A 25,376-nucleotide genomic window follows, 5' to 3' on the forward strand; every position below is an offset into this window, starting at 1 on the left:
GACTTGCTATTTCCAAGGAGCCTGCTGCTGGGTGAGGTAGAACATGAACTGAATTACAATGTGTGAGAGGGTATAACAATGCCTCCTGTTAGCACCTGCCTCAAGAGTATTAAAAAGTTTCATGTAAACATGAGGAAATAGTCCTGCAGTTTGGATCTGTTTTCAGGGCTTTCTGAGGTATGAAGCTGCTGTTCACTGACAAAGAACTGCATTAGATTCTGCTGTAGTTAGTGGCGTTACAACCGCTTGTCATGTTGTAAAGTTTGCACAAGTTGGTTGGTTGGTTTTGTTTGCTTAATGGTGATTGAAATCTCTACTTACAGGGGTGCCCGATACATTAGTTTTAACTTAAAATACATTCTCCATCAGCAAAAGTCCCTGGAAATTTTGTGTTGCTTCAGCAGGAATGAAGAATAATTTTACCATGCTGAGACTGCATCAGACTTACTTTCATTTGTGACCCAATATGGACTAGACTGCAGTTTGCAGTATACCTAGGCCTAGATGAAAACCACCATGAGAAATCCAGGTGAGCAGAACAATAATGGAGTGGAATTGGGATCATGTTTTGTAGCAGGTTTCTCCCTTGTCTGCACCAACACAATACCTGAGACGCTTGAGAAGCCCAATAGCTCTGAGGAATAGCAACCTAAAATCTGTTCCTTTTTCAGCATATGAAATAGTATGTGATTTGTGGATGATATAAAACCAGCTCAAAGCTGAACCTTGGGTGACTGTAACCTAAAAATGAAAGCTTAATCCACAGCATGTTTAGACAGTATCACATGAATATATATGACCTTCCCCTTGCACTGTACTGGCCAAACCCAGTGCTGCTGTAACAGGAGGTAACAGTTTGTCAGTCGGCAAATTTTGTCATATAATGGTAATTTATCTTCATTTATCTATGATAGGTAGAAGTATTTAATGAAGTTAATTGTAACTCTAATGGAACTGAGGTTTATTTGTGAAGAGTAAAAGCTTTGTAAATGTCTAATTCTATTAGTATATTAATGACATAGCTGACTTTTCTATTAGTACTTAAAGAAACCCTCAAAAAATAAATCACTAAAGCTTCCTACTAGAAGGAATTTACTTTTGATGTTTTCTACTAAAAGCAGAAAAATGGCCAGTAAGAGTTCAGTGTAATATAATTTTAGAGAAGAAAAATGTCCACAGTTGGGGAATAAGGAAAAGTTTCTTGAAATAAATTACTGTGTTTGATTACCTACACTTACATTTCCCTTTCATCATGATTATCCCAGTTGTTAGCACCTGCCTCAAAGGGTTTTTGCCCCCTCAATATCACTAATTGCATGTGCATTACAAAGAAATACTAGATTTCAGAACATTCCAATTTTCTGGTTGCCAAGTCATTTTACAGAACTCCTTGGCAATGCCAATCTCTCTGTTAACTTTTGGGCAAGAATCGGAAATTAGTTGAGAGGTTTTAACTGGCTCACTTCCTAATTAGTATAGCAAATTTTGAGGAATGAAAAAACATTATTCAGCAGGATTGCATTCTCTTGCTATTTTCATATCATTATTTTCTTAAGCTGGTAATGAGGTGGGCAGGGAAGTTGAAAGACCATAGGATGGCAAGGAATTGGGTCAAGATTTTTTCCAGTAGTAAGCTGTGAAAAACTTCATTACCTCACCATTTTTGTCGAGTTATCGCAAGTCACAGAAGCCCAGTGTCAGACTGGCTGTCAAAATTTCTGTTCCAGCACTCAACAGTTTATAGGGATTGTGGTAGAGCTGCTTGTATAGTCTCTCTCATTTATGGTCAATGAGAAGGGTGTTGGCTGACTCTAAAGAAGCAGGCAAGGACTCAGCCAGCTCTCAGAGAAGTAGCTAAAATCTTCTGAGACAAGAATATTCAAAATGAGGCAGATTTCATCGGTCTCTTGATTTTGATGTATTTGGAGAGGGTTTTGTTTTTTGGAGAGGCAAAAGCAAAAGACTATATATATGCAACAGCCTGGGTCTTTGCAATGTTTCTGGATATCCTAATTCCAAAGTTGACTGCACATTAATGAAATAACAAAAGCAAGGAGGAAAAATCCTCTGTCCATCTGTTGCTTCATGAGAGGGCACTTCCGCATCACAACCATGGAGGTAAATGTTGGAGAAATTATTTGGGCAGCGTGCACTCCAGCATGCTATGGGAGTCTTCAGCTGGAAATTGATTTGAGCAAGGACTAGTAGAGGTTGCAGCCAATTTTGCTGGAAGCGTAAAAGGTATATGCAGGATGCTGTGTAGCTAACTTAATTAGGCCTCATTGGGTTCTTCTTGTGTACCTTGAGTTAGATAAATGCTTTCTAAAATATCTCTATTCTGAGATAAGATTTTCTCAGCGTCTCTCTGTCAGAATTTCTAAACACATGGCTGTTGCTTTCTTGGTTAACGGCACATCTGCCTGGTTGGCTCTCCCTATGCAAGCTGGGAGTGCTCATCCTCATTCAAAGTGAGACCATTAATGAGGGACATACAATCTATGTTCAGCCAGATCACATAGGCTTGTGCAGCTTTATTTCGTAAATGCAACTGCTATGCTAAAAAAAAAAAAAAAAGGAAAATCCATTTGCAGCCTAAAAAGGAAAAGGGTGTTACATTCCCCTCACAATTCAGGAACTACTAAAGGACTTTGCTCAGCGTTAATGATGACAAAAGCTCTTTAGGTAAATCTGTGTGTGGGAAATTTAAACCTGTAAGATGGCTATGTCATCATAGCAGTTATAAACATATAAAAGCAGAGGAAACTGCTTGGCAGTCCTTAGTCCATAGATGCTAGTAGGTGTTAATAATATTTGAGCTTCTTTACACTTCCAGTAAAGCAATCCATGCTCCTGTGTATTTTAAAGGCAAAGTGGGTTTATAGGTGAAAAATGGTGGGGTGACTAAATGTTTAAAAAAGGTTAAGGAGAATTAGTCCTTTTATTTCTAATCTGTGTTTTAAGAGCTTGCCAGGGAGGACAGCAGCTCTGATGGCTGCAGTGGTCACAGAGAAGTGTGCTTTTGCTGTCATTAGAGTCACTTTGCATTGCTAGTGGCAGAGTGATAGCTAGTGGGTAGTAAAATTGCTGGATATCAGAATGAGTCAAAAGAGGAGGAACTATAGAGGTCCTAGTTTTGAACCAGGGAAGGATGCACCATTCTGGAAGAAGCTGATCCTGCAGGGCCAAATGCCAGAATATCAGCAAAGAGAGAGAGGAAGATTGAAAGAAAACACGTTTTGGAAAGGAGCATCTCAGAGCAGACAGTCTAGGAATGTGACAGAGCAGCTTCTACACACCATTTCCTGAGGAGATCCAGCTTTATCTGATACTGATCATACTGGGTTTAGTGCAGGATATTAATAGAAAATGGATTAAAGGTCTTTCCACCCCCCTTTGCATTTGAAAAACTTTCTGGCAGCGATGTATGTTCCTGATGTAATGTATCAACTTTTTAATGCGTCTGTCTGACTGCTTCTGACAGGCAAGACAATCATGCTTAATGCTAGCAGTTGTTATCTCACCCAGCTATTCTAAATGGTGAACAGCAAGAAATCATGATACACATAGATAATTTGTCATATCTAGCATTATTAATGTAATCACTAATTAAAGGCAGGGTCAGGAAGGTAAGAAATACATCCCTCCCCAAAACAAAGGGAAAGAATCTCCCCCTGACCAACATTTTGTGAGTAACAAACTCTTTTCTTTTAGAATCATTTGAAAAAGTCAATGTCACTGGAAAACCACTTGTTTTCCTTGGCTGATCTGTTTGCACTCTAGCGGATCCTCACCATCCTGTGGGCTGCAAGTTTTAATTGCTCAGAGAGGTGCCAAGCAGCTATGTCCTGTCCACAGCTGTGCTGCTCAAATGTGTGTGGTCTTTATCATATTTCACTCCTTCATGCTTCTGACACCCTACCTGTGAAACAGGAACAATGACAACAGTTGAATAAAAACTGCAAATGGCAAATGCACAGCAAGTACTATGTATTTTATGTTGAAATGTATTTCTCTTCATGTCACACAGAGCATTGTATGAATACAAGCAACATTTTAGTGAAATAAAATACTCATTCTAAATCCTTTCTGTATAATCCACTTAAAGCAGTCGTATCCATTAGTGTGTTGACTGTTGCTTACATAAGCTGTCTTTAACCTAGATTATTGTTTGACATTGTTTTTTCCCTTTTTTTGAGGGGGAGTAAACTCTGCCACTTTCAGTGATGCTGAAGTTCTAAATAAATACAAAGGACAGAATATCAGTTTATCTTTGCTTTTGTAAAGGACCCAAATAAAAAATTTCTTTTTTAAGTAAGTTTATCAAAATGAGACTCAATCCATGCTTTCATTCATAGCTGTTATAACAAATTTTTGTGATTGTATAATAAGCCCAGAATTTCTGAATTCTAAACAGTTTTTTTTTTTCCAGGGTGTTTCTGAGAAAGTTTCTCCAAAATACAGTTGCCAATAGACACATAGTCTGTCAGACCAAAAGGAAACATTGTGGTCATCCAGTCAAACCATCTTTGACCAGATATCATATGGCTCACCAGAGTTAATTTCTATTTGAAGCAGAGTGTATCTTTTAGAAATCTTCCAATTTTAATTAAAACACTGCCAGCAATGGAGAGTTTCCAGAAAGTTTTAGGATGTTCTATTTTTGCTTTATCTGAGGTTATCTAGCTTCAACCTCTAGCCATTTCACATTGCAAACTCACATTCATTCACACTGTGAGGTTGAGGTTTGATGACCAGCATATGCGTTTGGACACAACTGTGACCTAAACACCCATAAACTTCCCTTTCCTTAGCTAGGAACATCTAGAACTACTTCCTTGTGGGTCTGTTTTTCTCTTCTTTTCATCATTTTTCGGTCTTTGCTGTGTCAACATGCTTCCCTTGCCTTGGAGGCAGGAAGCCAGCAGTGTTATTTGCAGCCCTGCTCAGTGCAGATGTATGTTAAACTTGTCATTCGATGAGCCACATACACTTCGATGAGTCTGAAGAAAGCATTTAGGCAATTTAGTACTGTTACCTTTGTGAGAGTCTGAGATTTCTTACCATCTCTTTTGACTTTCACACTGTCCTGGCAAATAGCGGGAATGCAGTCAGGTGGGTTTTAAGCTATTGTCTCATGATAATATGTGTGTGATTCATCCATTGGAGTCCAGTTTTGCCTTTCAGTCCTTCCTATAAGCAGGTAAAGGAACTGGAAAGATGATTAGAACTATAGTAATAGTACTAACCAGAAGGTTTATGAAAGCTGTTACAGCTTTTTGAAGCTCCTGAAATATCTGCCCTGTCAAAAGCAGGCAACTTCTGTAGCACATCCCAGATTATATCAAACAAAGCTTATGTTTTTATACTTCAGAAGATGATACATGTTTGCACGTTTGAAGATTGTCTTGGTAAGAAGAAAAAAGGTTTTATTAGTATAGAGAGTATTCATAGCCAGTATTCGTATAAAGAATTACATTTATATTGGGTCATTTTAAAGTCCTTTTATCCCTACAGAAGATAACATAAAAATAGCTCATAAAGATTGCTATCAAATGACATAAACATAGATAACAGAAATTTTGGCAAGACTGTAGAGACCACATTGCAACCTCATATAAGTGGTCTGATTGGAGACCAAAAAGCTTTAGTATATGCAACAGAAAAGTCTATCCCATAAATGATAGCCATGGAAATAATGCTTTTTATTTTCTTTTTCTCAATTTATAATATGATGAGTGTTGTGAATCATGAGCTCAGAGAAATGAATCCATAACTAAATGTCTGTTCTTTGCACATTTCTAATGTCAGAACATGTACAGGGACCAATTGGGAGTTGCAAAACTGAGATGTTGCCCTTGTTTCAGCCAGGGCTTTAAAATAAATAAAAGCAGTAACCAGCAGGTTCATTAATCAAGCATCACTCCAGCTTTTATGTAGTCTGACTTGCAGAAATTGGGAGATGCGGCCCCACTTGAAGCACTGTCAGCGATTCGTGAGGTGTGGGAATAGTACTTCAGTTGAAAAAACATTTGCTTTTCTTCAGCCCACTGAATGTAGGAGAAGAAGCTTCAGTCTTTTTTCATTTGCCTTGGGGTTGGATTGCAGTGTTTTCTCAGGCTAGCTCTATGTGTCTCTCACAGGTATCTCTTTGCAGATTATTTTAGATGGTGATGATGATGATGTTTAAAAGCTGCAACAATCAGTATTTTAATAGCAGCAAACTTCACTGACGGCTTGATTTGGTAGTTAGGATGTGCTTTGTGACTGAATTTTTCCATGGCAGATTTATGTAAAAAATTTCTTTGTTGGCAAAGCATCATTAAGCAAAAGTGCAGGAAATACACAAGTAAGGTGGTAATAGGTGGTAGTTTCTTCATTTGTGGAAAGCAACAGTATTATACGATGACAATTTCAAGGGGGTTTTGGTCAGTGAAGACACTACTCAGGAAAAGCATTTGCTTTGGCAAGACTAGTATACCACTATTGGATATTATCCAATCACTTAATTATTGAATACTTTTACTGTCCAATTCCCAGTGGACTGCTGAACTGCTCTGGATATCTGTGGCAATAGAAACTATGGCAAACCCTTAACTGAATCCACATCTTTGGAATTACAGTGTTTTTTTGACGTTTGAATTTGACCCCATGGGAGAGATCTGTCTTCCAAAGAAATCATTTAGTAAATGATTGAAGGCCATCTTAAATTAGCATGTGTAGATGTCTGAAGGACTTAAATGATTTTTGACGAGAGTTGTAGGAGTATCCTAAGGAAAGAATAAGAATCCACCAGAAATTTCTACCATTTTAGTTTGGGTTTTTTTGTTGAGGGTTTGGGTTTTTTTTCTTTCTTTTTAATATCTATCATCATTGCTACAGTAACACAAACATAAACCCCAAGATATTTCAACTGCCAGATGTTAGACTCCAAAGCTAATTAAATGTAGAAAGCTTAAAGATTTATACCGTAGTGGATGCTGGATTTAGCATCAGCCTTTCAGTTTATTAAGATACAGTTTTAGGCCTAAGTTAGATAGAGTTATGGCATATCAGTTTGCATTAGGTGTGATATTAATACTAATCTTCATGGTATTGAAATTCTGGATGTTTATACTGTCTCAAGACTAGATAAACTAACGTTGTTTGTAATAGCGTAAGCAGAGCTTTAGGTGCTGTAGCAAGCATATCAATTAGATCTTTTTTTTAAATTGTTTTGCCTTGTAGCTCTTGAGTTGTTACGAGGTGAGTTGAATGACCTGCGGCTATAAATGATAAAGTGCAGTGTGTAAACTGTAAGAGTTGGTTTTAAGCTGGAGCAGTAAAGATTTTTCCTCACGTTTCCAAGGCTGAGCTATTTCAGAAGCTGAACTAAAGCATCTGAGCTGGTTAGGGTACTTCAGATCTCAGAAACGGAAAAAACCCCAACTGCTTGAGACATGCTTTGCTACGACAGCTCGGGCTGGTGCTGCTGGAAGCCACCAGGCAGGAGCCCAGGCTCCCTGGAACTTGTTCTCAACTCTGCCACAAAGCTGCTGTGTGATGTTCATGCTGTAATTTTGAACTGCTCTGTGGTCTGCTATGGTACAGCACACAAGAGGGGAGGTTGAGCAAAGGCCGTGGCCACGTTCACTCAGCAATTGCTACAGTTGTAGCTATGAATAGAAAATGTGCCGAGACTTCCCGAAGGAAAGAAAATGTGGGTCTTTCTGTCTTTAATTGTTCCCTGGTTTTCCAGTGGAACAAGAGGCATGGCCAGCAGCAAACATGCTGAGCTTCTCCAGAATTTCAGGGTGATGCTTGTCCTTCCCAGCAGTTGCCCTACGACAGTGACCGTGCTTCGCCACTTCCTCAACAGTCTTGCTCCTGAAACAGGAAGAAGACTTTGGTGCCACGCACAGTTTTAGGCTAATACGTGTTGACACTTAGACATCTACAAGTCTATGGGGCCGGATAGGTCCAACCCAGGAGCGCTGAAGAAGCTGTCAGAGGAGCTTGCTAAGCCACTCTCCATTATCTACCAGCAGTCCTGGTCTAGTGGGCAGGTCCCAGACGATTGGAGGTTGGCCAGTGTGACACCTCTCTACAAAAAGGGCAGAAAGGAAGACCCTGGGAACTACAGGCCTGTCAGCCTGAGCTCAGTGCCAGAGAAGGTCATGGAGCAGATGATCCTCACTGACATCATAAAGCACGTGCAGGACAACAGAGGGATCAGGCCCAGTCAGCCTGGGGTCATGAAGAGCAGGTCTTGCTTGACCAAACTGATCTCCTTCTACGAAAGGTGACCCACTCAGTTGATGAGGGAAAGGCTGTGGACATTGTCTATTTGGACTTTAGTAAAGCCTTTGACACTGTCTCCCACAGCATTCTCCTGGAGAAACTGGCTGCTCATGGTTTGGATAGGTGTGTTCTTCGCTGGGTTGGAAACTGGCTGTGTGGCCGAGCCCAAAGAGCAGTCGTAAATGGGTCACATCTAGTTGGTGACTGGTCACTAGTAGTGTCCCTCAGGGCTTGGTGTTAGGACCGGTGTTGTTTCATATCTTCACTGATGATCTGGATGAGGAGATTGAGTGCATCCTCAGTAAATTTGCTGACGGCGCCAAGTTGTCTGGGAGTGTTGATCTGCTGGAGGGTAGGAAGGCTCTGCAGAGGGATCTGAACAGGCTGGGTCGATGGGCTGTGGCCAATGGTATGAGGTTCAAGGAGGCAAAGTGACAGGTCCTGTACTTGGGCCACAACAACCCCATACAACGCTACAGGCCTGGGGAAGAGTGGCTGGAAAGCTGCTTGAAGGAAAAGGACCTGGAGGTGCTGACTGACAGCTGAACATGAGCTAGCTTGTGCCCAGGCAGCCAAGAAGGCCAACAGCATCCTGTCATGTACCAGAAGTAGTGTGGCCAGCAGGGCCAGGGCAGTGATCATCCCCCTGTACTGGGCACTGGTGAGGCTGCACCTTGAATCCTGTGTTCAGTTCTGGGCCCCTCACTACAAGAGAGACATTGAGGTGCTGGAGCGGGTCCAGAGAAGGGCAACAAAGCTGGTGAAGGGTTTGGAGAATAAGTCCTATGAGGAATGGCTGAGGGAACTGGGGTGGTTTAGTCTGGAGAAGCTCAGGCTCAGGGGGCACCTTACCACTCTCTACAACTGCCTGAAAGGAGGTTGCAGTGAGGTGGGGGTTGGTCTCTTCTCCCAAGTAACAAGTGATAGAACAAGAGGATACGGACTCAAGCTGCACCAGGGGAGGTTTAGATTGGAAATTAGGAAAACTTTCTTCACAGGGAGGGTGATCAAGCATTGGAACAGGCTGCCTGGGGAAGTGGTGGAATCACCGTCCCTGGAAGTGTTCAAAAACCGTGTAGATGAGGCCCTCAGTGACATGGTTTAGTGGTGGTCTTGGCAGTGATGGGATAATGGTTGGACTTGATGATCTTAAAGGTCTTTTCCAACCTAGTTGATTCCATGATTCGATGATATTTGTGAAGAGCTCTGAGCTCCAGGGGTGTGAAGGTGCAGCGGAAAGGCAAAGGGTGTTTTCAGATATGTTAAACACCCATGAGATATCTTACTTTCATTAAGATATTAAACAGATACGTTTCAGGATCATTGTACCTCATGGATTTGGAACTTTGGCTATAGCGCTACAATGGATTATTTGGGTATGGTAAAGTAGGTAGAAAACACTTAATTTGTATCAGGACTGAATGGCTTTTCTGTGACTATGAGGTGGAAAAGTGTACTTTGAATTTCAGCTTTGTTCCATGGGTGAGACTGTGGTAGCTTGCCCTGCTGTTGTGCAAGATGTGTTTCTTTGGGCCTAAGCAGTAATTTCAAGCATTCTCTGCTGCCTTCTTACCTCCTCCGCTTTTCTGTCCCCAGCCTTTCCTAATATCTGCTTCTTTTTTTATCTTGCTTTTTTCAGAACATGTGGCAAAATTATGACAACTGCTTTGATTGTGGATTGTCTTTGACCCTTGCTGAAGAAGCACTTTGTCAGTTAGCAAGAATGCATCACTTAGCACTGCTGGATTCATTGGCTTTTTATCCAGCTTTAGACCCTTACAGTTTGTGAAATATCTGCAATAATTTTCCATGCTCTTGACCTATGTCAACAGCTAGTCTACTCGACTGTCTTCATCTATTTTTATGTGCAAACTGGCTGCTGCTAGTCAAAGAATACTAATAGAGTAGGAAAACACCCTGGTTTAATTATAATTTAAAAATCCCACAAAAGTCTTCTTAAGCTGAATAGTCCAACTTTTCGTCATCTCACTTTTGTGTCTCTGCACATGGACAGGAGGAGGTGTGCCAATTGTCTTGAGCCCCCTTCCTGAATTCCTGAGTCTTGTGTCTCAGTTGTTCAGTAACCAGGACATGGCCCTTGGATATTGGTATCCTATGCACTTTAAACCTAAATTTATTGACTTTTTTTTTTTCCCCTCATTACAATGTGAAATGTAGAAAAAGAGTGTTGTCAAAAGATATAGAATAATAGAATCAAAGAATGGTTTGGGTTGGAAGAAACCTTAAAGATCATCTAGTTCCAAACCCGCTGCCAGGGGCAGGGGCACGTTCCTCTGGACAAGGTTGCTAAAAGCTGGTCTGGCTTTGAACACTTCCAGGGATGGAGCATCCACAAGTTCTCTGGGCAACCTGTGCCAGTGCCTCACCACCCTTAAAACCATTACCCCTCATCTTAGCACTACACTCCCGGATAAAGATTCTGTCCTGGTTTCATCTGGGATAGAGTTAATTTTCTTCCGAGTAGTTGGTACAGTGCTGTGTTTTGTATGAGAATAATGTTGATAACACACTGATGTTTTAGTTGTTGCTAGGTAGGTAGTGCTTACTCTAAGTAAAGGACTTTTCAGTCTCTCATGCTCTGCCAATGAGGAGGTGCACAGCAGGCCAGGAGGGAACACAGCCAGGACAACTGACCCAAACTAGCCAAAGGGATATTCCGTACCATAGAACGTCATGCTTAATATATAAACTGGGGAGAGTTGGCTACGAGGGGCCAATCACTGCTCAGGGACAGGCTAGGCATCAGTCAGCGGGTGGTGAGCAGTTGTATTGTGCATCAGTTGTCTGTCTTGGTTTTTATTTCTTTCTCTGCTTTTGTTATTTCCCTTTTCATGACAATTATTGCTATATTCTATATTATTGTTTTTGTTGTTATTATCAATAATAACAATATTTTTAGTTTGAGTATTAAACTGTTCTTATCTCAACCCACCCATTTTGCCTTTTTTCTCATTCATCTCATCATGCCCCTGGGTAGAGCAGAAAGGAGTGAGCAAGAGGGAGCATGGTACTTAGTTGCCAGCTGAGGTTAAACCGTGACAGAATTCCTCCTCATCTCTCCTGTAGGCCCTCTTTAAGTACTGGAAGGCTGCTATGTGGACTCCCTAGAGCCTTTTCTTCCCTAGGCTAAACAACCCTGACTCTCTCAGCCTGTCCCTGTAGGAGAGTTGCTCCAGCCCTCTGATCATCTTCATGGCCCTCTTCTAGACTCGAGCAGCTCCATGTCCCTCTTGTGTTGGGGGTCCCAGAGCTGGATGCAGTACTGCAGGTGGGGTCTCATGAGAGCAGAATAGAGGGGGAGAATCTACCTCCCTCGACCTGCTGGTCACGCTTCCTTTGATGCAACCCAGGATATGGTTGGCTTTCTGGGCTGCAAGTGTACACCGCCGGATCATACTCATTTTTGCATCCACCAGCATCCCGAAGTCCTTCTCTGCCAGGCTGCTCTCAATCCACTCATCTCCCAGCCTGCATCCATGTTTGGGATTGCCCTGACCCGTGTGCAGGACCTTGTACTTGGCCTTGTTGATTTTCATAAGGTTTGCACAGGCCCACCTCTCAAACCTGTCCAGGTCCGTGTGATGGCATCCCTTCCCTCTAGAGTAGGAACTGTAAGAACAGAGTTTTCTCCTATGGCCTGTTCTGGGCCAGGCAGAGTCTCATGTTCTGTCTTTGAGAGTGACAGCCTCACTCCTGTCCTTTTCCAGCCAGGTCTATTCATGTGTGTGTGTGTTGAGAGTCTTTAGCAAGTGAAGAATGAAGTGTACCAGATGCAGTGTGGACCCTTCACACATGGAGGGAGGATGCTCAACCAGAGCAATTTCTCTGTAGACAAACTCCAGGTACGAGTGCTGCAGTGCTGTTTAGTGCCAGCTTTCCACGAGATGAGCATTGCCCTTTTTGCTGATCCATCCTGGCTCCATACAGATTCACTGCATGGCAGTACTTTCCACATTCCCTGAGTTTTTGCTCTCTCTTTCTCTTTAATCTACAGTGTTCCTGTGGCACCTGCTTTCTTGTTATCTGAGCAGGAATTTCTAATTTCCTCTTACAGGCGTAGGACAGATTGAGGTGAACGATGGCAGTACAAGGGATAAAAGCTATGATTATATTTGGGAGTGGCAACTTCAGCAACTCTTCTTCACAGACTGAAGACCCACACCTTCATGTTTAATTCTGCAGCATAAAAATCCTAGATTCTGGTATGAAATGTCTAACCTATTTCAGAGTTAGGGTGGGTTTTTTCCCCATGCTTGGTTTCCTCAAAATGGAGAGGATTATACCTTCAGCTTGTCTGTAATTTCTGCTTTATAGTAATGGCATTTTCATGTGCTGGACTTGACATATTTTTAATCAATTTGAAAATATTTATTCAAGCAGATTCTCTCATGGTATATATTAAGAAGTACTCTTCCACAAGGGTTTCTAGTGTTTGTATGTTAAAAATCACACTGCTTTGATGAATTGGTGGATTATTTTCTTCAGAATGTTATTTTTTTTTTCATTTTTCAAACTCTTTCTTTTTTTGCCCCCCCCCCCCCCCCCCCCCAGTTTATTATACTGGAAGAGGTCTTACTGCAGCATACTGACATGGGGCTCCTTTCCTGAGAATTCTGTTGAATCAATGAGAGTGAAAATGGTAGAAAGTGGTTTTGCTCCACACAGAGATAACATTTCATTATAATTTTTTAGCACTTAAACAGAATAAAAGAGTGGTAGGCTTGAATTAGCTCAGAGCAGCTTTTATGCCATAGCACTGTTCCATGCTGGTCTGTGAAGAAGAGCTGCATCATGCACAGAACAACCCTGTGAGTGCTGAAGTGAGGAGACTGGAAATGGTGATTTTTAAAAAATATTTTGGTCTCCCATCTGGCTTGGCTTTGATTTCTAGACATTCAGGAAATGGAACTTTTGAAGCTGAAGTCAATGGGAAAATGTTCACTGTTCTCCCTCAGTAAGTGTGACTTTATGGAAATGTTAAAATGCACCTCATTGTTTGCATAGAGTCTCTTTTTGGCAAGAAATGGGAATCTGTATAATCAATTACTCCAGAGATTTTCCTTAGAAAGGAAAAGCTTTAGAAAGTGTGGACACTTTTAAAAAGAAAATATTTTTATACAAATGAGCTCTTAAGATACAGAATCAAACAAATCCAAGATACACGAGGCATTTGACAGTGATGTGTGGATGAGTACCCATAAAGTATTCAAAGGAAATATATGACAGAATACTAAAATAACTGCTGAGTCTTGACCTTGTGTTCATTAATATAACTCAGTCATTGTACAATTTAACTTAAACTGGCAAGTTTTTCTGTTCACTTACTAGAGAAAAACTCCAAACCTTATAGTTCAGTGGAATAAGTTGTTCTTTTTATAAAGCAATGGTATTTTCTGTAAATCAGATTTTATGCACTGACTTCTCAGATGACAAAATTGTCTTCGTATGATGTTTTTGATTATATTCTAGATGGCTGTATCAGTACATCTTCAAAATAAAAACATTTAGTAAGCAGATCTTAACATAAGGTGTTTGATAAAAATCTTCCAGACAAGGCTATAATCAGGATGGTGATTACGCATGTTGTGATGATTTAGGTTACTCTGTCGAGCATTCTGCACTGTCTCCCTCTTCCCAATGCACAGTCACTGGTGGCAAATGGTCATTTTGACTTCCTCCTTTCACTCATGTGGATATCTGTAGTGCTCAAAGTGAGTCCTAGTATTTTACACCAGCTTTGTCTGTTTTGGAGAAAAGGAGGCAGAGGGGCGAGCTCATTGCTCTCTGCAGCTTCCTGAGGAGGGGAAGCGGAGAGGAGGGTGCCCATCTCTTCAGCAACAGGATGTGTGGGAATGGCTCAAACCACCATGGAAAGTTCAGACTGGACATTGGGAAACATTTCTTTACTGAGAGGGAGGTCAAACACTGGAACAGGCTTCCTACAGAGGTGGTTGATGCCCCAAGCCTGTCAGTGTTTTAAGAGGTATTTGGACAGTGCCCTCAATAATAGGCTTTAACTTTTTGTGAGCCCTAGTGTGGTCAGGCAGTTGGACTAGGTGATTGTTGTAGGTCCCTTCCAACTGAAATTATTCTGTTCTGTTCTGTTCTGTTCCATCATTAGAGATGGAACATCATTAGAGAGCTATCTGCATTAGAAAGCTATATGCATACTCAGGCAGACATGCTGTTTATCCTCCTCTGTATTTGTATAAAATCAAATGGCTACCTTAATTATAGTAATTTTATGCATACATAAAATTGTCATTGGGTCTTATGGGAAGACAAGAAGTTATGTTTCTTTTTCTGGCTTTGGGTCTGATCATGCAAGCTGTACAGCTCTTCTGCAAAATTACTGTTTCATAAGTTTTCCCTAACTTTGCTAGAAGCTGAAGAAATAGGAATTATGGAGAACATCCAGCATGTAAGAGGGGCAGGCCTTGCAACATGTACATAATCTAAAGTACAGTCACAAATGCATTAGATAAGATAAAAAAAATATAAAAAATTATCCATACCTGACTTAAATCTAACCACCTACTGTACTACAGGCTTATAGATTAACTCAGCTGGGACAAGCTTTTGTACAAATATATGCATGAACATAAATACCCACATATATACAAAATCCTTCTGTGTCAAATTATTGTTCAAATAAACTGTTATTGTGCAGTGACACAGTGTTTACGATTGCTTGGACTAAACTGTCTGATAAGTAGTATTGATACAGTTGTCTGGAATAAAGGAAACAGAGAAAAAGAATTAATTGGATGTTTTTTAAGGCATCAATGTATACATGTATCAGTCTCCACAAGTACTGTGCTGCCTTTATGTTTCAATCTTTTTAGTGGTCAGCAGATATTTGCAGCTGAATAGGCACTAAATAGGTGGAGACAACATGTTTTCACAGTGATTAGTAAACAGTTTTGCAATTTGTCCTGTGAAGAAAATCTCTTTCATTTATCCATATAGATATGGTATTAGGTTGTTCTGCTTAAACTTGTGTTTTGCACAGGCTCCTTGAATATTTTACACTCCTCTGGCTCCCATTTACAAAAGAATGGCGTTTTTCAAAAACTTCTCACAATTATTCTATTATTGGTAGTTCTTATAGGAGCCTTGAGGCACAACAGTCCCTAATGCCAAATTAGATGCCCTGGGTCTCTGATCTTGACCCTGAAGTTAATTCTTGGGAAGGGGAAAAATTCATTTCTTCTTTATAAATAGAACTATGAAGCCTTGCCAACCTCTATAAGGAATGTCGTAAGAATCCTCTCATGCTGCGTTCAGCATGTCTTCCTGTATTTTTATCTTTACCAAGAAGTAGAGGCCAGAGTGGTATGGTAGAGGTAGGCATGGTATAGATCTCAAGCAAAATTTCTGTACGTGAGTTGAAAGTAAACTTCTTTTATGTATTTGTATGTTTGTGTGCATACATAGATATTCATAAACAGCACAAATAAAAGGTGTAGAGTTGGCTGCTAGTAGGAAGTGGCTGTCTTGCTTGGAGAGAGGTGAATTGAATTTTTATAGTTATATCCCATGAAACAATTCAGGAGAAATATGAGCTGTCAGGAAGCTAGATGTGTGTAAATATAACTTGGGTTTCTCTGTGGATAGTTTGTATTATTTACATTTATGGAAACTAGCTCCCATTTAGAATAGCTAATGCAGGAGTAACTGCAATGTCCTGTCTGCTTTAAGGTTGATGTCACTTTTGGTGTCATCCTTTCTGGGTGTGTCATGAATCTTTGAAGAAGTGTCAGACAGACGAGAATATAACTTTCAGAATTATATTTTTTACACTTATATGTCTTTTTCCATTTCAAGCTCTCTTTTTGTTGTTGTTGTTGTTTAAATTTGACCTGTTTGTTGCTCAGTACCCAGCTATTTCTTCCAGGGAAGTACTTGGTATAAAATAAAGTTCCAGGTGTTCCTGGATGAGAGAATCTTGACAGAGTCACTTTGCTAAAAATACATTTTAATTTTGGGTTTTTTTACTCCAGGTGGTGAAGGTGGTTTAGATATTGGTTAAGAAAAATGTTTGAATATTCTTCTGAATGTTTTTGTTTTCAGGAGCAGATGTTAAAAAAAAAAAAAGAAACTGAAACAAAAAAACCACCACTGTGTCAGAAATTTAATTAATTTCTTATAGTAATATACTGTCATATTTTGTAAAAGCAACTGGTTTTACAAATTCAAAAGAAGCACTAGTCTAATAATGAAAAATAATAACATAATTGCTTTCAAAAGATGACGGGGAATGAAGTGCTTCTAAGCAGGGGATTTAAGTAGTTGTTCAGGGATATTTGTAACATTTAAGTAAATTGGATGTATTCCTTAGTGAACAGTATGCCAAGGTGAGCTGTGCATTCCCACTGCCAAAGTGAACTCTTTAACATGAAAGATGCCTTGGACTCTGGTAATGGGAAACTTCCCAAGATTTCACACATTTCATGATAATCTCCGTGGAACCCTAACACTTTCCATATGTTTTCATGGTTGGCAGGTGGAGTGGATACAACAGCAGGTGGTTAAAAGAAGGATAAAGAGGGATTATAAACCTGGTGGTACCCAATCCACTTATTTCAATGATCCCAAGTGGCCAAGCATGTGGTACATGGTAAGTACATACAGCAGGGTCATTGGCTCTGTTTCATGCTAGTGTTTAGTTGTCTGCTGTGTTATTTTGAAAAGGGGCAGAAAAAAGCAAATCTGGGGTTTTTTTTGTGTAACTGAGACTGTTTGTAAACTCTTAACAAGTACTATAAAGCATTTCTTTGAGGAAACAATTATTGATGCATTCATTCATGAATGCTTCCTATTGCAAGATGTCTTGGGAATTAGTTATTAGGGGGGGAGTTGGAACTAGATGACCTTAAGGTCCTTTCCAGCCCTAACTATGATTCTATGATAAACTTTCAGCATTGAGAATGGAAGGAACTTAGGTACAGTCTGTGAGAGCAGTGAAATCACTTGTTTTCAACATATGAAATGTGAATATGTTTTCAATATGTTTTCAAATTCACTATCTCCAACATCAGAAACGAACTGTTCAGTGTTATAATTACATTCTTTTTAGTAATGAACAGTTGCATTGTTGAAGTGTGTTGTTTGTGCTGTTCCCTGTCTGAGTTGCATGTTTTCTGAGCAAAATTTTTTTTTTTTTGATAGTCACAGTTAAAGCCTGGTGTGAAACTTTTGTATTCACAGTGTTTTTAAAAATATCCTTATTTTGCCTAGATGCAAATCATAGAATCATAAAATTGTTTGGATTAGAAGGGACCTTAAAAGGTCATATAGTCCAAACCCCTGCAACAAGCACGGACATCTTCAGCTAGGTCATGTTGCTCAGAGACCTGTCCGACCCCACCTTGAACGTTTCCAGGGATGGGGCATCTAGCACCTCTCAGGGCAACCTTTTCCAGTGTTTCATCACCCTCATGATAAAAAAATTCTTCCTTACATCTAGTCTGAATCTACCCTCTGTTAGTTAAATACCCCTTGTCCTATTGCAGTAGGCCCTGCTAAAAATGTCTGTCCCCACCTTTCTTATAAGCTCCCTTCAAGTACTGGAAAGGCACAGTAGGATCTTCTCAGAGCCCTTTCTTCTCCAGACTGAACAACACCAACTCTCTCAGCCTTTCCTCACAGGAGAGTGTTCCATCCCTCTGGTCATTTCTGTGGTGCTCCTCTGGACCATCTCCAACAGGTCCATGTCTTCCCTCTATTGAGTCTTACCAGAACAGAACGTCTTCCCTTGACCTGCTTGTCACACTCCTTTTCATGCAGCCCAGCATATGGCTGGCTTTCCGGGCTGTGAGCGCACACTGCCGAGTCATGTCCAGTTTTTCATTCACCAGTTAGAAGTTGTATTTAGTTGGAAGTTAACTCTAGCTGACATGTCTCCATTTTGGCTGATAAAAGAGTTGCTCTATTTTGCAACCCTCCTGTTGATGTAGTTCTAAATCCCTACATGTTTTCTCAATACATGTTGCTGCCAGTAAGACATTCAGAAGGTTTTATGACTTCATAGATATTGAATTGCTTCAGATAGGGAGGAGAATATGCCTTTCTGACAACAATATGTAAGATAATTTTCCTATAAGTAGACACTGTCTTTTCAGGTATTTCGTTATTTTCAGAGCATTAGTTTAGTATTTCAAATAAGTGAACAACATTGCCCTACCACAGCTTTAAAAATATTTTTCAAGTTTTTATTACTTTAATTCTGGCTTGTAATTCATTGTTGCATACATTGAAAAACAAAAAATATTGTAGGTAATTTGTAATGGTAAACAGTTGCTGTTAGTAAACTCAGTCAGAAGTCCTTCTTGGATATATCAAATGAACATGTCAGAGAGTCTAATAGCTTTGCTATTCAGTTTTCTGAATTCTTGTATTTTAGTGAGATGCTAATTAATAACTTCCAAATTCCTCTTATTTTTATGAAAGAACTGTAGCACAGACTTCTGATGCAAAAATTGTTCCACGTTACTCTTTCTGAGCTATTGAAGATCTATGCCTCTCAGGCAATAACTCGCCTCACACAGTAGAAGTCTATTTCATTTCTGTTTAATCACAGTATCGGGTTGATGTAGCTAAAGGGTTTTTTTAGCAGTTCACTGTCCATTTTGAAAACAGTTTTTATAAAAAATGTCATTCTTTTCAGTTGTTTCCGAAAGCTGTATTATTTTGGGTCATGGGATCGTGGCAGGTCCATTTCCCAGTTGATTGAAATGTGTGTACTTGACTGTCTCCTCTGATACATATGTTTATTCAGTCTTCCTAGCCTATAAATATGCGTAAGGTGGCAGACAGATTCCAATAAATGGCAGTAGATTGTGATATTGTGTCCTGTCAGTTATCATTTTTTTAAATTTTATCTCATCATTTTCTAATTAAAACTAGAGAATAACTGATTTATCTTTAGATAATCTGCAGTTATCGCAACAGCCTTTCAGCTCTGTGTTAGGCTGAAAAGAGGGAGGCCAAATTTCAAGAGAATAATAGTAGTCAAGAAAAACCCCACTATTTATCATGTAAGGTAGCTTATGTAATTTTTCCTTTGTGCTCCTAGATTTGTATAAAGGTTTTTAGTGCCACCATAGCTTTTTGGGGGAACTAGATTAGTGGGGTGTGATAGGTGTTTATAGCAGTTGCCTCTTAATTTTGTTCAGGAAGGTAGCAGTCTCCTATTTATAAATCAGTTGTGTTGCCTAGCCACACACTGCTTCACAGCTGCCCCACAATTGCCAATCTAATACAGAAAGCACTTTAGGGCACTTCACTGTTTGTGTTGTACAACTTTCAGAATATTGTCATTGATATACCTGTGGAAGCAACTCCTCACTTGCAAACTGTCTGGGAAGAGGCTGTTCGCGACTAATTGCATTTACCTCTGCTGAAGAACTCTGTGTATGAGCAATATCTTCAGTGGTAGTGATTTGGTGACATTTTGTTGAGAGAGAGTAGTAATGTATTAGCAAGTACACTATTTCAGCAGAGGGAATAGCTAAAAATACATGAATGAGTTGACTTCAGGACTGACTTGGATCATAACCAGATATCCTCATATGACTGTATTTGTGGTTGTAACCATAGCTGCTTTTATTAATGTTACTTACCTTTGTAAGGTGAAGGGAATAAAAGGAGTTCGAGGTTAGTTAATGAATCATAGAATCATAGAACAGTTAGGGTTGGAAAGGACCTTAAAATCATGTAGTTCTAACCCTCCTGCCATGGGCAGGGATGCCTCACATTAGATCATGTCATCCGAGACTCTATCCAATCTGGCCTTGAACACTGCCAGGGATTGAGCATTTACCTCTTCTTTGGGCAACCTGTTCCAGTGCCTCACCACCCTCACAGTAGAGAACTTCTTCTTTATATCTAACCTGAACTTCCCCTGTTTAAGTTTAAATTCATTACCTCTTACCCTACTGCTACAGTCCCTGATGAAGAGTCCCTCCCCAGCATCTTTATAGGCCCCCTTCAGATACTGGAAGGCTGCTATGAGGTCTCCACACAGACTTCTCTTCTCCAGGCTGAACAGTCCCGACTTTCTCAGCCTGTCTTCATATGGGAGGTGCTCAAGCCCCTTTATCATCCTCATGGCCCTCCTCTGGACGTGCTACAGCAGCTCCATGTCCTTTTTATGTTGACACCAGAACTGTACACAGTACTCCAACTGGGGTCTCATGAGAGCAGAGTAGAGAGGCAGGATCACCTCCTTCAACCTGCTGGTCACACTCCTTTTGATGCAGCCCAGGATATGGTTGGCTTTCTGGGCTGTGAGTGCACACTGAAGCCGGGTCATGTTCAGTTTCTCATCAACCAACACCCCCAGTCCTTCTCCTTCTCTGAATCTCTTCTCCACCCAACCTGTAGCTGTGCCTGGGGTTGCCCTGACCCAGATGTAGGACCTTACACTTGGCTTCGTTAAACTTCATAAGGTTGGCATTTGCCCACCTCACAAGCATGTCAAGGTCCCTCTGCATGGCATCCCTTCCCTCCAGTGTATTAACCTAACCACACAGCTTGGTGTCATCAGCAAACTTGCACTCAATCCCACTGTCCATGTTGCTGACAAAGGTGTTGAACAGGGTTGGTCCCAACACTGACCCCTGAGGGACACCACTCATTACTGGTCTCCAGCTGGACATTGAGCAGTTGACCACAACTCTCTGTGTGCAGCCAGCCAGCCAATTGTTTATCCACTTGGTGTCTGTCCATCCATCAAATTGATGTCTCTCCAGTTTAGAGACAAGATGTTGTGCAGGACAGTGTCAGATGCTTTGCACAAGTCCAGGTAGATGACGTCAGCTGCTCTGTTGACTGTCCATCAGTTCCGTAGCCCCATCACAGAAGGCCACCAAGTTGGTCTGGCAGGATTTGCCCTTAGTGAAGCCATGTTGGCTGTCACCAACCACCTCATTGTTTTTCATGTGCCTTAGCATGGTTTCCGGGTGAATCTGCTTCATGATCCTGCCAGGTACAGAGGTGAGATTGACTCATCTGTAGGTTCCCGGGTCTTCCATTTTCCCCTTCTAGAAAATGGGGGTTATATTTCCCTTTTTTCAGGTGTCAGGAACTTTACCTGACTGCCATGATTTTTCAAATATGGTGGACAGTGGCTTAGCAACTTCATTCGCCAGCTCCTTCAGGACCCGCAGATGGTTTTCTATAGTTTCCATGTACTTGTGCACATAATTGTTTCAGTCACTGCTACATCAGAAAGAGATTTGTAGGTTGCTGGCTGCAGACGTGTTATCAAGAAAGTAATAAAATATTATAATGTACAGGTTTGCATTTGGATTAATAAGTAACTTTGTTGTGGGTTAAGATTGATACCTTTGGCCGTTGAACTGGCAAAATCTCTAACAGGGCCATAAACATAGTTCAGATTTGTTGACACGAGTCCTTTCATTCAAAGACTTTGTCAAGCAATATCTGATTGATGCTCTTTCTCACCCAGCTTTTTCTTCACAAGTACTATCCCTTGTGATTTTAATTGTCTGGGCTAGAAACAATACATTTTTGCTGATGTGATATCCGTGGCAAGAAATTACACGGGGGACTCAGGCTCTCTTCCTCTTTTGGGCCATAACAAAGTTTGAAAGTATCTCTCAAAAGCTATTCTGTGAAGAAATTAAAAGGACTTTTTTGGATCACTCTAGTTTGTTTTTTTTTTTCCCCATTTACTCTAAACACATTCCTAGAAAGAGCAGAGAGATTAGGAATATAATTATTTATCACCTTATGGTTCTGTGGAAGCTGAAGCAGACAATGTTTCCAGAGCCACTCATCACCTGAACAAGCATACTTGGACTTTTCATTAGCAGGGGATTATCTGTGGAGAAATTACAGCTTCTCATGCTTTCTAATAACAAGGAAAAGGCAATTTCCTTCTCACTTTCCTCCCTCAAAGAAAGGAAAGCTGGAAGAAAACCAACTGCTTTAGCATGACCTCAGAATCCTGAGGCATCTGTGCTTCAGAGTTAAATAGAATATTTTTGTAGATTAAGTGACAACACGAAACTTCACCCATTCTACTTCTATTTGAAACTGACCTGCAGAATTGGGTCCAAATTGCTCAGAATGACCTGATGTCAAAGAAGTAACATCAATGGGAAAGAAGGTCCCTAGTTAACATCTCTTTACAAGTTTTGCGTCAGGGGAGAGCGACGTCCTGTATGCCATCCCCAGAACTCAGCTGCCTTTGTAACATCATGTAATATCTAATAAATTCCTTCTTCTTCATTGATGTTGACAAAATAATCTGTTTGTTAATAACTGGATTAACTATATACAATCAGTTTGCATAACTGGAAGAGGTCAAAGTCAACCCTGAAGCCCTACTGCTATCTGAAAATGTTTTACGTGTAAAAACAACAAACTGTATCTTCGGAATGACTAAGGGGACTTTGTGCCTAACCAGTTTCACTGTACCAGCCATTAGTTTAATGAGTTTCCTCAACTTGCCTGGATGCCATGGAAGAATGTTCATAAAAGCTAGTGGAGGTAAGTACTAAAAAAAAAGGGTGGGGGGGAGAGGGGCAAAGATTTGGTAACTAACTAATAGACTTCAGTCACAGAACTCTCCTTGCTGACCATTTCTTTTTGCTCCCTGCTAGCAAGAGCTTCATAGTGGTCAGCTGAAACTGGAGTCACAAGGGCACACAAGCACAGCTTTCTGCAGCTGTAATCCAGTTCTGTGATGCTGGGCTCCACTGCATATTTTTTAATAATTGCAAGAAATTAATTTAGCCATTGTTTATTTTTTAACTGCTGTTAGAGTACAAAGATGCTGGCTCTGCTTGGAGTCAGTTCAAACAAGCACAAGTCTTTTTCAATAGGATCAAGGATAATCCTCTGCAGTACTGTTATCATTCCTTCTATTGTTAATAATAATTACTAGTGCTGACATGTTTCTGTAATTTGGAGAAGATTCCACTTTCTACCAGGTTCTTCCCACTCTTCATGGCCTGGTTACTGCTGCAGGAATTGAACATGTAACAGGATTTTTGTGTGGGACTGAGAATTTACTGGAGGAGGAGTATGTTTTGAGATGTGAGGCTGGAGGGAGAGGCACTGTTCTTTTACAGCACCTAAGAATAAATGTGATGGTTAAAGTGTATAAGCCAAGTGTTTTCTTATCACTGGATGCCACTTCATCAGAGAAAGAGGAAATGTGTAACTAGAGGTTACTCCCTATAGTGGGAGAAGGTATGGCACTGTCAGTGAGAAACTGGGGAAAGCTGGAACTTCCATTGCAATAACTGTGGTGAGATGGTGTTCATCTGAGAAACTACAGCATAAAATAACTGAGCTACCCACAAAAATAAATAATGTTACTTTTAAAATGGTGGTGTACTCAGACAAGAATCTAGCCAGGGATTCTAAACTGCGTACATGGGGGTCATCCTGAAAATTTTTATAGCATGGAATCTTACCTGAGAGCATACGGAAGTAGCTGACAATATCACAAAAGCTGTAAACCACAGCAAGAAGTGGAAGATGGGAATTTGCCTGTCAGCTTTTCAGACAGAAAATAGGCAAGATAATCATACTTGTAAACTGCTTGGAATGGAGGAAGAAGAAAACCACCTATTACATATGTAAACCAAAGAAAATGCTGTCTTTTAATTGTCACTGCTAAACACATCCCGCACCAACATAAAATATAATTCAAAGCCTCGCTGAAGTAAAACTTTAACTTTTTTTTACACATATCTGAAGTCCACACTGATGTAAGCTCACCTTCTGTCTTATGTAATTTGAAGATCTGTTTTTACTATTGATCTCTACAAATGAAGTACTTCCTCTTTTTAAAATTACTTTCCTTTTTCAAACTCTCTTTCATTTGCTCAACCTTTGTTAACTTCTCTTCACATTTATTCCTCGTTATTCCTCTTTCTAGACATAAACGAGGTGGAAGGCAAAATGCATTTGGAGGAGTGCTAAAAGCAGATTACTTAGTCTTCTGTTTGGAACCCAAAAGAAGGGGTTTTGCAAAGCTGCGTTTTACCATAGTAGATTTCTCTGAGAGGTAACAATATAATGGAAAAGAATTATAAGACACTGTAATTAACATAGTCTTCTTAAAAATCAAAAAAACATATTAGGTAAATATAATGCACTTCAGTTGCTGAAAAAGTAAAATTTTCTTACAAAATTTTTGAAAAGATGCTCTAACAGAAATCTGTAAAGCAAAGAAAAGATTCAATGCCTATCTGTGCTCTTTCTCCAGCTATCATATTATTGACTTAAGTTCCTGATTTCCAAAACTGGACTGCAAGGACAAGCAGATGCACAAATGCAAAGTGTTTTAGGGGATTCAAGGTGGAAGAGGATTATAGCAGTGCCAGCAGGGCACAATAAAACTAGGTGACTAAGCCACAATGAAAGCTAAGGTTTACAAGTTACTTTGTGGGTAAGACTTGATGAACTGCTTGGATGAGAGCCATATAATATTGTTGCACAGTTATAGTGTGATGTTACTGAAGTTTTTAGAAAGCTGTTGAAGATAAGAGACTTGCTGAGAAGCTTAACTCATCAGCCAATATTTATCAGTCACCCTTTTATATTTCAGCATAAGATTTCTGGTATAGATAGATGAAATATAATTTATACTGCAGTTGAGAGCAGTCCATGCAGACTGATGAGATTTTAATTAGTTGTGTTTAGGCTGGCTGCCTCGAGCTCTGAAGCTGAAACCAAAACTCAGGAAAAATCACTTACTTTTCACTTTCAGTAAAGACTGTGAAGTCAGCATTGCTTTCAGCTTCAGCAGAACTTGTTCTGTTTCTTCAGAAAACTCTTCCCGTATGCTACATAGTGCTATGTACATACAGTTATATTTGTGAGCTTCCAGGTGAGCTATACTAGCGTTCACATGGAGGGAAAGATACCCCTGCTCTGACATGGTACAGTTGACTCTGGACAATAGCCAGAATGGGTCTAATAAGCCTTTATCAGCCACGAGTAATTTGAGTCTCCTAAAGTCCTGTAACCATGAAATAAGGTGGAGGTGAAGACTTAAGGAGGCCACCTGCTTACTCTATGCCACAGATGAGATC

General features: G+C 40.2%; 1 protein-coding gene across 2 annotated transcripts in view; it reads left to right on the plus strand.

Moving 5' to 3' along the window:
- PCSK5 (proprotein convertase subtilisin/kexin type 5) overlaps positions 1-25,376 on the plus strand; it is a 253,347-nt gene that overhangs the window by 34,382 nt on the left and 193,589 nt on the right. For both annotated transcript variants that reach the window (XM_030469899.1, XM_030469898.1), the window contains exon 3: positions 16,805-16,918. In XM_030469899.1, the coding sequence (XP_030325759.1) occupies positions 16,805-16,918 (114 nt within the window). The remainder of the gene's footprint in view (positions 1-16,804; positions 16,919-25,376) is intronic.

Source organism: Strigops habroptila, chromosome Z (genome assembly GCF_004027225.2).
Source record: "Strigops habroptila isolate Jane chromosome Z, bStrHab1.2.pri, whole genome shotgun sequence".
Classification (NCBI taxonomy): domain Eukaryota; kingdom Metazoa; phylum Chordata; class Aves; order Psittaciformes; family Psittacidae; genus Strigops; species Strigops habroptila.